Genomic DNA, 17,182 nt, shown 5'->3' on the forward strand with positions numbered 1-17,182 from the left:
GTTATTGCAGGAAGGGAGGGAAGAGATTGCTGTGCCTTTGGCAATGATCTTTACATCCTCACTGGCCACACGGGTAGTGCCAGATGATTGGAGGGTGGCAAATCTTGTTCCTTTGTTCAGGAAAGGAAGTAGGGATAATCCTGGATTACAGACCAGTGAGTCTTACTTCAGTGGTGGGCAAATTACTGGAGAAGATTCTTAGAGACGGGATTTATGGGCATTTGGAGAAGCATAGGCTTATTGGAGACAGTCAGCATAGTTCTGTGAGGGGCAGGTCGTGCCTCACGAGCCTGAATGAATTCTTTGAGGATGTGACAAAGCACATTGATGAAGGTAGATGTGGTGTACATGGATTTTAGTAAGGTGTTTGATAAGGTTCTTCATGGATGGCTCATTCAGAAAGTCGGGAGGCATGGGATCCAGGGAAACTTGGCTGTGTGGATTCAGAATTGGCTCATCCATAGAAGACAGAGGGTGGTGGTAGATGGAGCGTATCCTGCCTGGAGGTCGGTGACCCGTGGTGTTCCACAGGGATCTGTTCTGGGACCCTGGCTCTTTGTGATTTTTATAAATGACTTGGTTGAGGATGTGGAAGGGTGGGTTAGTAAGTTTGCAGATGACAGTAAGGTTGATGGTGTTGTGGGTAGTGTAGAAGGTTGTCGAGGGTTACAATGGGACATTGATAGGATGCAAAGCTGGGCTGAGAAATGGCAGATGGAGTTCAACCTGGAAAAGTGTGAAGTGATATACTTTGAAAGATCGAATTTGAAGGCAGAATACAAGGTTAATGACAGGACTCTTGGCAGTGTGGAGGAACAGAGGGATCTTGGGGTCCACGTCCATAGATCCCTCAAGGTTGCCACACAGGTTGATAGGGTTGTTTAGAAAGCATATGGTGTGTTGGCCTTCATTGGTCTGGGACTGAGTTTAAGAGCTGTGAGGTAATGTTGCAGCTCTATAAAACCCTGGTTAGACCATACTTAGAATATTGTGTTCAGTTCTGGTCGCCTCATTATAGAAGGATGTGGAAGCTTCAGAGAGGGTGCATAGGAGATTTACCAGGATGCTGCCTGGATTGGAAAGCATGTCTTATGAGGGTAGGTTGAATGAGCTAGGGCTTTTCTCTTTGGAGCGAAGGAGGATGAGAGGTGACTTGATAGAGGTGTACAAGATGATTAGAGGCATAGATCGAGTGGACATTTAGAGACTTTTTCCCAGGGTGATAATGCTAACACAAAGGGGCGTAATTTTAAGGTGATTGGAGGAAGGTATAAGGGGTATGTAAGGGGTAAGTTTTTTTTTACACAGTGTGGTGGATGCGTGGAACACACTGCCTGCAGAGGTGGTGGAGGCAGATATATTAGGGACATTTAAGAGACCCTTAGATAGCCACATGAATGATAGAGAAATGGAGGGCTATGTGGAAGGGAAGGGTTAGGTAGATCTTAGAGCAGGATAAAATGTCGGTACAACATCGTGGGCCAAAGGGCCTGTACTGTGCTATAATGTGCTATGTTCTAAGATATGGGCATTGCTGGCAAGGCCAACATTATTGCCCATTCCTAATTGCCCTTGAAAAGGTTGTAGCGAGCCACTTTCTTGCATGGCTGCCATCTTTCTGATGAAAATACTCCCACAGTGTTTTGGGGAAAGGAGTTCAAGAATTTCAACCTGGTAAAATATATTGCCATTTTAAAGGAATGGCAATATATTTCCAAGTCAGGATGGTGGGTGACTTGGAGGGGAAGGTTCCCATGTGGCTTCTGTCTTTTTCGTCCTTGGTGATAGCGATTCACTGGTTTGGGAGGTGCCGTTGGTATAGTTGAGAGAGTAACTGCATTGCACTTTGTTGATGGTACGCACTGCAATCATGGTATGCCAGAAGTGTTGGGAATGAAAACTTAAGGTGATGGATGAGGTGCTAGTCGTGTAGTGGCCTTTGTCCTATATGGTGTTGAGCTTCTTTATAGATAGAACCTCACTCCTCAAGGTAAGTGGAAAGTATTCTATCATACTTTTTATGGATGATGAAAAGGCATCAGGGTATCTGAAGGGCAGTGATTCATACACAAGGTACCCATTCTCTTACTTGCTCTTAGTGATAATATTTATGTGGTTGATCCAGTTGAGTTTTTGGTCAGTGGTGACCCCAAGTATCTTGATAGTTGGGTCTTAGTGATGGTAATGCTATCGAATGACAAGGTGAGGTGGTTGGACTCTCCCTTGTTGGAGGTGGTCATTGCCTTGCATGTTTGGTATAGTTTTTACTTGCCACTTCTAGCCCATGTTGTCCAGGTTTTGCTGCATGTAGGTATGGACTGAGTGAGGATTTGCAAATGGAAATAAACATTGTACGCTCCTCAGCGAAACCTCTCCACTTTTGACCTTATGATGGAAAGGAGGAGGAGCTGAAGATGGTTGGGCCCAGGACACTGCCCTGAGGAACTTGTGCAGTGATGTCCTGGAGTTGGGATGATTGACCTCCAAAAGCCCCAACCATTTTCTGTTGTGCAATGTGTGACATCAACCATTGGAATATTTTGCTCCTGATGTCTATTGACAAGTGTTTCCAGGCCCCCTCAGTGCTGCCTCTGGAATTCAGCTCTTTGCTCCGTGTTTGGACCAAGATTGTGAAGAGGTCTGGATCTATGTGGCCCCCAGAGAAACACAATCTGGGCATCGGTGAACAGATTATCTGCATGTAGGTGCCGCTTGATAGTGCTGTCGACAACACTTTCCATCTCTTTGCTGATGATTTGAGACTAATTGGACGGTAGTTAATTGAAGCCCAATGAAAACTGGAGGAACAGCACTATATGTTCCGTCTTGGTGATCCAGAACCCAATGGTAAAAATAATTCCAATTTCAGGTAACTCTTACCTTCTGTGTCTGTCTCTCGCTCCCTCCCGCGCCCCCCCTTTCTGATCCACCTCCAGCACTGACAGTCTTTGTGTTCCCACTTATCAATCTCCAGCAGCTGTCACCCAACTCCACTCTTCCCTAATCCTGCCCTTCAACCTTCACCCCTAACTGGTCCACCCATCACCTACATGCCCCTGTCTCACCCCTCCTCTCTCCTCGTTACACTGGCTATCTTCCCTCTCCACACTCGGTCTTGATCCGAAATGTGGACAATTCCTTTCCCACCACAGAAGCTGCTCGACCTGCTGAGTACCTCCAGCAGTTTGTTTTTACTCCAGATTCCAGCATCTGCAGAATCGTGTGTCTCTGTAGTTAACTGAATTAGATTTGTCCTGGTTTTTGTGAACAGGACATAGCCGGATAATTTTCCACATTGTCGGATAGATATTAGTGTTGTATCTTGTGCTGGAACAGTGTGGTTCGAGGTACAGCTAGTTCTGGAGCACAGATCTTCAGTACAACAGCTGAAATGCTGACTCTCCACTGCTTTTGCTGTATCTTCTGCCTTCAGCTGTTCCTTACCGCATAGACCAAATCGAATCGGCAGTTCCTGTGATAGTGCAGGTGAGACATAAATGCTGGCATTGCCAGCAAAGTCCTCATGTTGTGAATGGATAAATAAAATCATTTCTATCTTGGCTCAGATTATTACTCAAAAACTTGACCCATTCGTGCATTCCCTAATTGGTGTCCATTAGAATTACCAAGCCTGCAGGAAATGATACTACTATTACTTCAGGCTGTGAGATTTTCCCCTCTAGGGCTTTTTTCAATCTGCCAAACTCAGAAGTGGTTTAGATTTCACTTTTTTTTTCTCTTTTGTATCTCTAAGTTTGAAATTACTGTTCCACACTACTTTCATACTCAAAAGCACGAGTGTTCACGCACCTCTGCACTAATTCAGAGTTCTTGCTCTTGCTCATTCTTGCCTTCCTGCAAGTTTCATTTTGTTTTAAATAAACCTATGCTTGATGCAACCAGTTTTCTCGCTGTAAGTTCCAGATCTCTTCAATGTAGGAGATATCTTTGACTTTAATGTTGGTGTCTCAGTAATACTCTGCCTTGTATTTAAAGCAATTTACTAAACTTCTTGATATTTTTTGTGTATTTGTCTTCACTGCTAGATTTTTCACAAAGCACGTACTTCTGTTTTTTTTTATTCTTACCATTTAAACTCTTGCAGCACTGTTACTTGTTCCAAATTGAGAGCGGAAAAAAAATAACTGGGCATCTTTGCACCATTGCTTTTTCTTTGTTATTTAAGATTCATGTTTTTGGTAAACTCTGCGTGTTTTTTTTTTAAGAGGCTGTTTTCAGTTTCGAATTGAAAACTGTTCCTCAGAGTAAGGCATCATTGCTCTCCTGACGTGTATCTGAAATAATGGCAGGAATTGATGGACATTTACTGTGCTCCTGTCACTTAAATACCATTTGCTTTTTTTTCAGATTCAGACAATTTTCAGAAATTACAATCAACTTTTAAAGCAGAATTTCAAGGCAATTGGCTATTGAGACTATTTCCAAGCAATCTTAAAAGAAAATTGAGAACATAGATAGGAATTTTGAAAATAAATCAATAGTTATGAGGTAGCATTGTAGTTATTGGAAATATGCATATGAATTGGGAACAGGAGTAGGCTGCACGGCCTCTCAAATCTGCTCCAACATTTAATACGATTACCGCTGATCTGAATATTGCCTCACTTCCTGTCATCTCACAGTAAACTTTCATTCCCTTGTTCATCAAACATTATCCACTTCTGCCTTTCAATATTAAAAGACTTTGTTTCCACCATCCTTTGAGAACAAGAGTTTGAAAGATTCAGAAGCCTTGGAGTAGAGAAAAAAATCAGCCTTATCTCTGCCTTAAATAGGCAATCCCTTATTTTTAAACAGCGGCCCCTAGATCCTTTCACCAGAGAAAAAAACCTCTGCACGTGCACTCTGTCAAGTCTCCTTTGGATCTTGTATGTTTCAATCAAGTTGCCTCTTGTTCTTCTAACCTCAAATGATTACATGTCTCGTCTGCTCTACCTTAAGGCAATCACCTCCACTCCAGGTATTAGTCCAGTAACCTCCTTTGAACTGCTTCCAGTATATTAACATCTTCCTTTATATAAGGAGACCAAGTACTATAGATGATATTCCAGATGTAATCACTAATCCCCAATATAATGGAAGCTTAGTCTCCCTACTATTATATTCAATTCCCTTAACAATAAACAATCTCTTTCTTTCAGCTTTCCTGATTACTTGCTTTACTTTCATACTAAGCTATCGTGAATCTTGCAGTAGGATACTGGCATAAACTCCAATGCTCTTTGGATATGGACAGTGGTGCCTAAAGAGTGGAGAATAGCAAATGTTCCCTTGTAGAAAAAGGTGAGCAAGGATAAACTGAGCAACTGCAGGCCAGTTATTTTAACCTTGGATGGTGGGAAAGCTTTAAGAAACAATTACCTGGGACAGGATTAATAGTCACCTGGCAGGAAATGTTTTAATTAAGGCAAGCCAGCTCAAATTTGTTAAGAAAAAAATTGTGTTTAAAGAATTTTTTGATGAAGTAATAGAGAACATTAATGAGGGTAATGCAGTTGATGTGCTATGTATGAGCACTAAGAAGGCTTTTGATGAGGTTTATCAGAAAAGTTGAAGTGATCACAACTCTAAGTTTTCGGATGGATATGAATATGGATGAGACTGGATCTTGGGGGGACAAGTGCTAAACTGGGAGAAGGCTAATTACGACAGTATTAGACAAAAGCTGGGGAGTGTAGATTGGGAGCAGCTGTTATGTGAGTCCACATCTGACACTAAGTCAATTAAAGGCCAGCTGGTCAGAATTCAGGACCAACATGTTCCCGTGAGGAAGGAATACAAAGATGGCAAGGTTTGGGAACCTTGGGTGATAGAGGTTGCAAATTTAGTCAAAAAGGAAAAAAAGGCACAAGAGATTCCACAGATAATGGAATCTGAAGCAACGAGTTAGAGCGCTGACTGTTCATTTCTCTCCATAGATGCTGGCCTGACCTGCTGAGTCTCTGCCAGCATTGTGTGTGTGTTGGAAAAGGAGGCATGTGTTTAGTGTTGGGAAGCTGAAATTGGACAGAGCTAAACTTTTACTCTTCTATTCTTCATTCCAAAGGATAACCTCACATTTCCCCCCTGCATTATACCCCATATTTTTGCCCAATTATTAAATCTATCTATATCCCTCTGCCAGACTTTGTCCTCCTTGTAACTTAGTTTCCCACCTATTAGAAAACTTAGATACGTGGACCCCCCTTTTCCATGTCAACAATGTAGAGTGCAAATAGCTGAGGCCTCAGTACTGACCACCCTAGAGGAATCTAGATATTTACCTCTGGCTAACTTGAAAATACTCATCTGTACTCCATCTTTTCTGTATGATAGCCAATCCTCTATCCATGCTATTCCATAACTCTCAATCCTATGAGATCTTATTTTGGCACCTTATTCAATATCCTTTGGGAGTACATTGTATCTTAGATTGACAAGGTCAACAATTGCATGTGAACACCACCACATGCACAGTATTCAGTCCAGCAGCACAATATGCTGGCTTGAAAATGTACCACCATTTCTTCATTTATATCACTGGCTCAAGTTCTGCAGCTCCCTGACTAAGAGTACCCTTGCCAGTGATGACCACATTGCAAAATGGAGTAATAAGTTGAATTCTATAAATTAAAATACTGAAAGAGAAACAGCAGCACAATATAGGTTGATCAGCACCTGAGGGAGATAATATAACATTTCTGGTTAAACTCCGATGTCTTAGCTTATTTGCTCTTTGTTGTTTTAAAGCATATCAAGCAATTTTTCATTTTTGCTTTCAAATAACAGCCTTTTTCCTCCCTTAGTGTCAGTAATATAATCAGATGTAAATTACATCTGACTCTGCCCTTCTAGGCTGATCACACGAGACCAAGAAAATTGATGAGAGAAACTGTCTACTTAGCAGAAACTGATAAGTAATTAAGGGTCTCTCTTCATGGACTGTGAACAGCTCATCCCAGTTCAAGCTGTTCTGCTCCATAAACACATTTATTCAGTTCTAAAGAACTTAATTAAAATCACTCACTCACTAAAGTTCCAGTTTTTGAAGATATTTTGACTTCCCGTGAGGAATTGTTATTTTCAAAATTTACCCTATGTATTAGCATTTTACAAAACACCAATCTTTCAATGAGCACTCTGAAGCAATAACAATGCTGGTGATTGTAGATCAGTGATTAGCAATTCTGTAACCCTACAATAAATGTAGTACCTCTCCTAAAACGGCCTCTTCAATTACAGGCCAGTGGAGTAAGAACAGAGGACTTGGGCCAGTTGGAAAGCACTTCAAAGAACTGGCACAAATATGCTGGGCTGAATGCCTTCATCGCTCTATGTTTCTATGATTTTTGCAGATTTAGTCGGTATACATCAGCCGACCTCACTTTCTCTTTCCTTTGCCCATACAACGTGGACTGTCCAGTATCTGAAAATCAAAAGTACTGCAGGTGCTTAATATCTAAAACGAAAACTGAAAATGCTAGAATAGGTCGGGCCCACATCTGTCGGAACTGAAAAGGAGACAATAGAAGCTTGTAAAGTTGCAGGGAGAGTGGGGGAGGGCGATGTCTCCAATGGGGTAAAACCAGAGTGACCAAGGGGATAAACTGTGTAAACAAGGTTATCTGGTCAATGAATGAACAGGAGAAGTCCGAGGGTAAGAACATGGACAAAAGAATCTCGATAAAACAATGTGAGAGTTGCAAAATGCAGGGCAGGAGGACAAGACCAGAAGGTCAGGCTGGTATGTCCTCCACTCCCTGAGAAACGGGGGAAGAAAAGGAAGGAAACAAAAAAAAAGCGAGCTGAGCTAATATTTTCAGATAGAGGGCTGATCGAGACTGAGAAATCAAGTTACCTAAAGTTGTAGAATTCAATATCGAGTCCAGACAGCTGCAACGTGCGCAGACAGAGTGCTGTTCCCCAAGCTTGCATTGAGCCACATCGTGACAGTAAAGGAGGTCACAGACTAATCAGTCAGACCGGCAGTGGGATGAGGAGTTAAAGTGACAGGCAATGGGAAGCTGAGGAATGATGCTGCAAACTGAATACAGGTGCTCCGCAAAGCGATCACCCAACCTGCATTTGGTTTCTCCAATGTAGAAGAGACCAGATAACTTAATTTACAGGTATCTCTGTTGTCACCCCTATCGGGGGCAATCCCCTCCCCCCCCAACCCCCCCCCCCCACCGTCCCTCTTCCATCTCCCAAAATATGAGGCTGACTGTACTCGCACTGATGTTGAAAATAATTTCTATCAATAATGATGAGTGAAATAATTTTGGAGAGCTTTAACGAGCTGTGGATACATAGTATTTGCATCCAAAGAAACAATGACTTGAACAGAAATGCCATGTTAATACGGTCGGAAACTTTCATCTGAAGATTTGGGATAAATTGGGTGTGAATTTCCCTGCATGCATTGTAGTAGATTCAAAGGTTTTATAAAAGAATATTCATGAGACTGCTACATTTTACATGTTGAAAACCATCTTTATACCTGGACTGGTGTTGGAACAATGTCTAATCAATGAAGTACCTGACAATGGATCATTTGGTGTTATCACTGCAAATAAAAATTGGAATACATTCCATTCTTTATACCTGTGATTTTGATTGCAATTTATGTCAAAAAAAGGTAAAGCTCTTGTACTACATTATGCTAATCATCAAATTGTCATGCATTTTGCAAATTAAATTCAATATTTCATCTACCTGTTGAATCATTAATTTCCATTTTAAAGTGATTTCTATCAGACAAGGTGCCAGAAGTGATTCTCCTACTTCACAGGCTCCAAACAGATCCAAGGGGATAAAAGAATATCTCCACTGATCCCATTGGAGGGTATGAACCCACCCCCTCCCCCCACCAGTCATTTGAACTTCCTTTCACTTGTTGCAATCCTACTGCAATTATCACATCGGACAAATGAAGAATGAAGTACTTTCTTTCTTGATGCATTGGAAAATTGGTGCTGTGGTCACATGTTAGTGGGATGCAAGATGGATCTTGTATTACCCTGACGAACCCAAAACGTCGACTGTCCATTTCCCTCCATAGATGCTGCCTGACTTGCTGAGGTCCTCCAGCATTTTGTGTATTACTCCAGATTTCCAGCATCTGCAGTCTCTTGTCTCCCTCTCCTTCTGATGATGGGTCATTGACCTGAAACGTGAACTCTCTCTCTCCACTGACGATACCTTGACCTGTTGAGTATTTCCTGGATTTTCTGTTTCACTTGTTTCCAGTACTTGCAGTATTTTGCTTTTGGATTACCTTCCCTTTTAAAGATATCATCTCCCACTAATTTTCTACATTTTCAAGTCTTTTAACTTCAGAAAGCATCCTGTTTTAATTTCAGTAAAAATGCCAGTGGTCTATTTAACAACAAAATAAAGACTGCTTCTGTTCAAGGCATTTTGAAGATTGAAGGAAGCTTTGGGCAATTTTTGGTTATACATAGTCATCCTAAAGTTTTGAAGCATCTTTATTCCAGATAGAGTTTTAAATGTATAAAAACATGTTCAATTCCGGCTGTTGCCTGGAAGGAGTTTGTATGTTCTCCCTGTGTCTGCGTGGGTTTCCTCCAGGTGCTCCGGTTTCCTCCCACATTCCAAAGACGTACGGGTTAGGAAGTTGTGGGCATGCTATGTTGGCGCCGGAAGCGTGGCAACACTTGCGGGCTGCCCCCAGCGCACTCTACGCAAAAGATGCATTTCACTGTTTCGATTGTACATGTGACTAATAAAGATATCTTATTAAAAATATTAGGTTAAAAAGGAGGGCAAAACTGGATCCAGCAGGTGAGTTTTAAAGAGCTCCACTTGTGGGCTCGGAGAAACGGGCTTCCCTGGTCCCTCAAGCAAAGCGGCTGCTGTGATCAACTTGTAAGCACGGCTATCCCCTATGTTCGGTAAATTCCACCTCCCAGATGGTTGCTTTGACATATCAACACACCTACAGTCTTTATCGATTGTTGGGTTGGTCTCTAGTGACCTCCCAGCTGTGGCCTTCCACCACTGACGCTGCTACCTGGCAGCTGGCCAGTTTGTGATCTGTTTGTCTGCAAGCCAGGAAATGGAGTGAAAAAAGCAAAAATAGTAAGTCTTGTCATTACACTCATCAGGGCCTCCACGTCGACAGAATTTCTGCATTATAGCTAACCTCCAGCTTTGACACTTTCTCCTGCTCTGCTTAATCCATGTAAATATCAGGGCCCATGGGTCCGTGGGATCAAGGGATACTGCACCGAAATTTGAAAATGGGCAAAGGATAACATTCTGTAAGCCGAACATATCAAATATATTTACTGGAGACAAGTAAACTATTGCACAAGGAGGACTAACCAGTAACTATCTTCGAGTAGATGCCAGTAATTTTGAGAGGCTGTGGGAAGTCTATTTTTGCCGTGGTGCTCAACAAATGCAAGCAATAAAGAGCTATAGTTTAAACAATGCAGCTATAAATAATAGAGCATTAGCCTGCGAAAGTCGAGACCATACAGTGGAGGGTGTTGATTAGAATGTTCCTTGAGTAATGTCCTAATTCTAGAAATGGTGAAGTGACTGCCATCTGAAGTCTGCAAGCATTGCAAAGGAGCAATATGAAAACTCATCCGTATTGTTATGCAATGAAATTATAAGGCAAATACTCATCTCAAGCTTTCCAGCCTGGAAGATGGTGTCCAAGAGATAATATTGAGACGATCAAAGGTGTAATGCAGAAATAGTATTTACCAAACTACTCAAAATAATATTTATATTGATGTTATAGGGCAGGGATTGTGGGGCTAGGTGCATAAAACATATACTTTATAGATGTATGAAAGATGGATTTCACACAGTGATCTTGGAACTATATTTTGGAAAGAACTATGAAGGTGGAAACTCCATATTTAAGAATCAAACATTCAGTAATTGGAAGATTCTTGCTTCATTGGACTGGTGAATTAGGATCTTGTGAAATATATGAAATAAATGAGTAACTTGTTCAGAATGGCTACTTATAAGACTTGACTTTGAATGAAGTGTATATTTTGTTAAATATCTGTGGGAAGTAACTAGCTGCATTTCATTTGCACCAGTTAGCTTGCATTACTGTGCTGCAGTGAGTATGTGTACAATTAAGGTCCAGTTTTTCAAATGCATAAAAATACATTTTGACAGTCTATTTCCCAGGATAGGGGAACTAGCATAGGTGTATGGTGAGAGGTGAAAGATTTAAAAGGGATATGAGGGGGAGCTTCTTTTATGTGCATGTATGGAATGAGCTGCCAGAGGAAATGGTTGACACAAGTACTCTAATAACATATAAAAGACATTTGGATAAGTACATGGATAGGAAGGGTTTAGAGTGATATAGGCCAATCACAGGCAAATGGGACTAGCTTGGTGGGCACCATGGTCGGCATGGACAAGTTGGGCTGAAGGGCCTGTTTCCATGCTGCATTACTCTGTGACTGTGAACTAACTATGTAGAAACTATTGGCAAAGATGTATTTCTTGACAGTACATGGGAATGAGCATTTAGCTGCTCTCTTTCGGGGGTGGGGGTGGGGGGGCGGTGGTTCTGATTCAATTCTGCATCTTATATTTTTGTATATCCTATGTTTAAGGACAGGAGATAGGCCTGGACCAGCAAGCATATTCTGTGGATCAGATTCTGCATTTGTAATGTTGAAGAAACTCAGAATATTTTCCATTGTTACGGCATGAATCTAATGCCTAACTTCTGGGACACATATGTTTAGTTAAAAATGAAAATCCAGGAGTTGGCGTCAGTGATTCCCTGCTTCCCTGCAGGCTCTGTGGTTTGATATTCTTCCTTGGTGTTGCCAGAACTCAGTGATCTGTGTGAGAACTTCAAATATTTCTAAATTGTTCTTGCTGTAATGATAGCAAATGCCAACACTGTCATCATAATTAAAACTGCAAACTCCAGGCCATTGCTCTTCAGCTGAATAATCTTAAATGACTTTAAGAAAGATCAAATGGATTCTGCCACGAACATTAATATGCACTGTGGCAGTATGTTGTGGTTGAGTTACTTTATCCAGCACCCCTTGGGCTATAGGGCATACATTCAATTGTTGAGAACCTTCACAATCAATTAGTATTTTCATATGTCATTGAGCTGTTCAAATCTCTCAAATTAATCTGCTGATTTTGTGCTCTTGATTGGTTGAAAGATAAGCCTTTTGAAAGCCAATGCAAAAAGATGGTAAAATAAAAACAGAACAAAATAACTTTGTCTTAGAATGTGGAAATAACTTTTTTGTCTTAGAATGTGGAGTAGGTTAAAAAAATGAAATAGAGTCAAAAAAAGTAAAAATGAATAGGAATTAAAACAAAAATTTCAAAATTAGCTGCTGATAAAACAGAAAAAAAATAGAATGGTGATGACTGGGAGCGCATAAGTGAATGTGTATTTTCCAGTACTTTGAATTAATAGAATATTACTTCCTCATGTTTGTTGCCTTTTGATATTCATCCATATTTACTGCAGTGTAATAAATAATATGCATTTATTTTCAGTGTTACAGTAGGCTAAAAAAAAATCCCATATACTGAACACAAGGAGATAGAAGTGTCCAAAAGCAAAATACTATGGACGCATTAACAATAGAAAGTCCTGAAGATATATTGATACATTTGAGAGATATCAAATATATGAATGATACTGCTAAGTACATAATACATTGTACATTCCTGTATTTTCTGATTTCATTTGAGACTTTTTCCATTTAGATTAGTTTCAATTTGTAGATTGATAACGGGTTTCTAATTTAAATGGAAAAATATTTGATTCCTCTCTTCATGTCCCATGTGTTCAATCAGTTCAATTATTTTGTAAAATAATGGTAAAATAAATCTTTAGTAACTGTAGGAGGTTTTATGTTATCACAAGTATTATAAATGTAATATTTTTATTGGAGTACACATTTTGGATGCCTCTTTTATTTCTGCTGTTGGCTGGTTGAATTTTTGGTCACGTGATCTTTCCATCTTCTTTCATTGTTTTTAACTAAATAAGAAATGCAGAAATCTTGGAGGCAGTTACAAGTATTGACATAAGATTTTAGAATGGGTAAAAGTTGGTACCAACGTTTATCAGTTACAGTAAAGTAGGATGTAAGTGTTGAGAGGAATTCTGCAGAGATGTAAACATTTTAATACATTTTAAAATGATCATATGTACTAGAAGTGCAATGAAGGTGAGTTGTAGCCACAACTTCATGTTAAAGCGTCTTAAGGTCTACCAGTATATAAAAAAACTTATTTTAGTACCTGTTGATGTGAAATGTTTTTCACATACATTCTGCAACTTGCATTAATTCTTTAATTTATTTTCCTTTAAGAAATGTGTGAACATTGGAATGTCTGTTTTTGATATTTTCAACCTTTACCTGTAGTTAACTTTTCCTTATTTGTACCAAATAAGTACATACAAATTGTAAGTATAGTGTTAGAATCATACAGCATGGGAACAGGTCTTTAGCCCATCGAGTCATGTCACCTCATGCAACCATTTTTACTGGATCATTTGGAATACTAAAGACTGCATTCACTAACCACTAGAATCCTGTTAGCCTACATTCCATCTAGCAATGCACCTAAGTTCCACGAGTTTCATGTTATGTTTACATATGAATGTCCTAAGCTGATTGCAAGCAAAAGAAAAATTACACTCACGCTCCACTTTATTGGACCTTTGGCCCCACCAAACACATAGTTTTATTATATTTTAACTGAAAGGTAGACTATATGCTGTAAATCCTTGTCAGGCTGGTTGATGCCCTTTCTGATGCTGCCTGATATGATGACTACCTCCAGTGTTTTCTGGTTTTATTTCAGATTTCCAACGCCTGTAATTTATTGCTTTTTTATTTATAATGGTAACGTTGTTTTAAACCAAAATAATTTGGTACTCTAGAGGTACAAGAAATGGAATTTATCAAAAACTGACATTTTCCCTAATTGATTTGTACTATGTGGAACATTGCCGCAAACTTTAAGAACAGATGGGCTAAAGAGACGTAAGAAACAGCTTGAAGGCAAAACAAAATTCCAGCTTCATTCTGAGTTCTGAGGAAAGAAATGTGATTTAGATTATGATAACACACCAATCTCCAAAACTAAATGAAATGCAACTGCTGGAGAAGACGTGAGACAAAGATGAGGCATTGTAACACAGATTGATCATGTTCCAAATTTCCGAATGGTTCCTTTTCTGAACAGAAACTGTACTCTGTAATATGTAGCTGTTTTTACTACAGGGAGGCACTTGTGGTACTCCCAAAGGACAGAGTAAACTGCAGTTAAGTTTTGACATTCAAATTTGGTGCACACCTGGAATCCTGTCAAATATCAACTTCTGATCAGAAGGAACTGTGCACTCACGGACTTGGAACTGAACAGCCCTGTGGAATATAAATGTAATGCTTAAATATTGCTTAAACTGCATCTTCAAAGATTATCAATCCAGAGAATGGGAGTGAAGGAAATAGTCTAAGTGATTTATTCCTTCTATTACATAAGAGATTAACTCTTAGCATGTTATAACATAATTGTGTGTTATTTACAAGTTTGATTTATTTTCTGATAAGTCTGATTTCATCTTTAGAACAATTTAATTTTGCTACATATAATCAATAATAGAATAGCATATTAAACAATTATGGTGGATGACATTAATTCACTTTGTTGATGATGTGTAAAATCAGTGTTCCATATTTTCTTTACAATACTTTTATTAAATCCATGAAAAATGATAGAGTACATGCATCAAAAGAGAGAGTAAGAATACTACTAAATACGTTGTGTTAAATCATACTTAAGGTCACAATACTCTAAATTAATAATCACATATAATAGTTAATAAGGAAAAAAATTGAAATATTTTACTATATTATAAAAAAAAATCTACTCCCACTACCAAAAACCGAAGCTGTTAGATGGAAAAAAACCACAAGGAAAAACCCTTAAAAACGTAACAGTGTCAGCCAATATCTGAGTTTTAGTCACCAAGTCAGAGATTTTGAAGATAATTCAAAAAAGGTCCCCACAAGGTTTGAAAGACTAAGTTAGATTCAAAACCTGAAAAACGAATCTTCTCTAGATTCAGGTATGACATAACATCCCGTAACCATTGAGGCGGAGTAACTTCCTTCCATTTAAGCAATACATTTGTTCCATATTTTGATGAAGGTCTTTGATAGCTATATGAAATATACAAATGACATGTATAAATCTGAAGAAAATGTATAATCCTAACAATTGTTTTTTTTAATTTTCTAGATGCTGAGGAGTATCAGCCACCAATATGGAAATCCTACTGTAAGTTTACAAATTGACTGTGTATGATGTTCTGTGGTACTGTACACAAGTGAACTGCATTGGTGTGATTCCAAATGAACAAGGGCACCAAACATCTTTTCTCTCCATTTAATGTCAGACCAAAAATGTAGATTTAAAGTTTTTTAAAATTAAGTCCATAAGGACAAATTAATGGATGTAGTTGACAGTAAAAAAAAAACATTAATTCATCTAATATGTTGATTTTGGTAATGTAGTGGCCCATTTACAAAGCAGGTGTATTTGTAATGAAGGCTACTGCTGCTCTCATTACTTTATACTTCCATCAGAGGGCATTCAAGGAGTACTGGCAGTTAAACATTAAAACAAGTGAAATTAGCACCTAACTTCAATTTTACTTCATCCTTTATTGTCTCCACCCTGTCATCACCCTGGGTACCTGTGGCCTTATCAATCCTATGACAACGTTACCCGGTGACTAAGGTGTTTAAACACCTCCTTTTAATTTGCCTGAATGACATGACGCAGCAATGCAAGATTACATGCGCAATTTTCCGAAAAAAAAAGGTCACAATTCAGTTTTTGCTCTTATGGCCAATGGATCACTTGTCATGTGTGCAGGTGAGAAATAGGATCAATGTGGGAATTCAACCTATCCAGATAATGAAAGCTAGCAGCAGACAACACTGTGACTACTTCCATTGCCAGAGAAGGCTGTTCCAATTTCCAATAAAACTATTTCTTGGAGGCTCCTACAATTCCTTGCTAATATGGGAACTTTGGCCAACTGCACAACAACTTTAAGAAAATTTCAGACTTGTTCCCTTTGTAGCCTTGTATCTGCTGTACTTCTGCAATGCACAATCCATAGTTCAGACTCTGGTTTATTTTGCTCACCTACATCTAAATTTGTGGCAGAGTTCTTTGCCATTTCTTGCCCAAAGTCATCGCTGTCAAATAACCTGTTATATGCCTGCAAATTTTCTCCATTTCCTGCATAAGGTTGTCTAAATCCACTCTAAGTTGTTTCTGGATCATTTATTACATGAAACGCCCCATGCAAATACAAGTAGTTTTCTTCATTGGGGGATCCAAATTCAGTTGCCATTAATCATCTTTAAAATGGCAGATGCAAAACATCTGGGAACTAGATGATTATAGATCCCAATCTATCATTTTTGGCCCATTTCCAGTTGATGCCAGATGTTATTTGGCTGGCTCTAATGGATCTATGAAAAATGTTTTTGGGAATACTCAATCCTACATTACTTGGGAATGGGTCTCAGTGTAAATTCAGCCCTGATTTAAGACTAATTGCAGTGCAATTTACAAGTTTTGGGTCGGCACTAGACATTCACTTAAGTTCAAATTACTGGGAGCCTTGTACCCTTGCTAATCATCCATTTATCTGGTTCTACCTGATTATAGTTATGTAATGGTAACCCAAAGGGTGCTGCAGTGAAATCTACCAGTCACTGTAATCTTGCCCTGATGTCCTCAAGCATTTCTCTCTTCCAGAAGGCAAACTTGAAGATACTAGTGGCAAAAGTACAACTGCAAAGAAACTGGTTTAACAAACAGGGATGTGAAATCCTGTCTGCAACTTTTCTTGCAGCATGGGAAGTAATAAAGGCGACGTCATCATTAATGGGCTAAATTCATTTTTCCATGTTGCCATCCATGAAACGACATGGCATCAATCTTGTGAAGAGAATTCCCTCAACTTTATCGTGAACATTATTCTCATTCCTGATGTTTTATTATTTTCTTTGTCTGCCTGCGGTTATATGGCGAGTACTCTATTCACTGCATGTACTTGGACCTCCTGCCAACAATGCATGACTGGCAAATTTTTTCCTCTCGCCAT

At 39.3% G+C, this 17,182-nt stretch overlaps 1 protein-coding gene across 1 annotated transcript in view; it reads left to right on the forward strand.

Moving 5' to 3' along the window:
- The window catches only part of chn2 (chimerin 2), a 219,558-nt gene that overhangs the window by 116,010 nt on the left and 86,366 nt on the right, over positions 1-17,182 (forward strand). Inside the window, exon 2 of the mRNA XM_052016707.1 lies at positions 15,298-15,336. Within this exon, the coding sequence (XP_051872667.1) occupies positions 15,298-15,336 (39 nt within the window). The remainder of the gene's footprint in view (positions 1-15,297; positions 15,337-17,182) is intronic.

The sequence above is a fragment of the Pristis pectinata genome, chromosome 5 (assembly GCF_009764475.1).
Source record: "Pristis pectinata isolate sPriPec2 chromosome 5, sPriPec2.1.pri, whole genome shotgun sequence".
NCBI classification, from domain to species: domain Eukaryota; kingdom Metazoa; phylum Chordata; class Chondrichthyes; order Rhinopristiformes; family Pristidae; genus Pristis; species Pristis pectinata.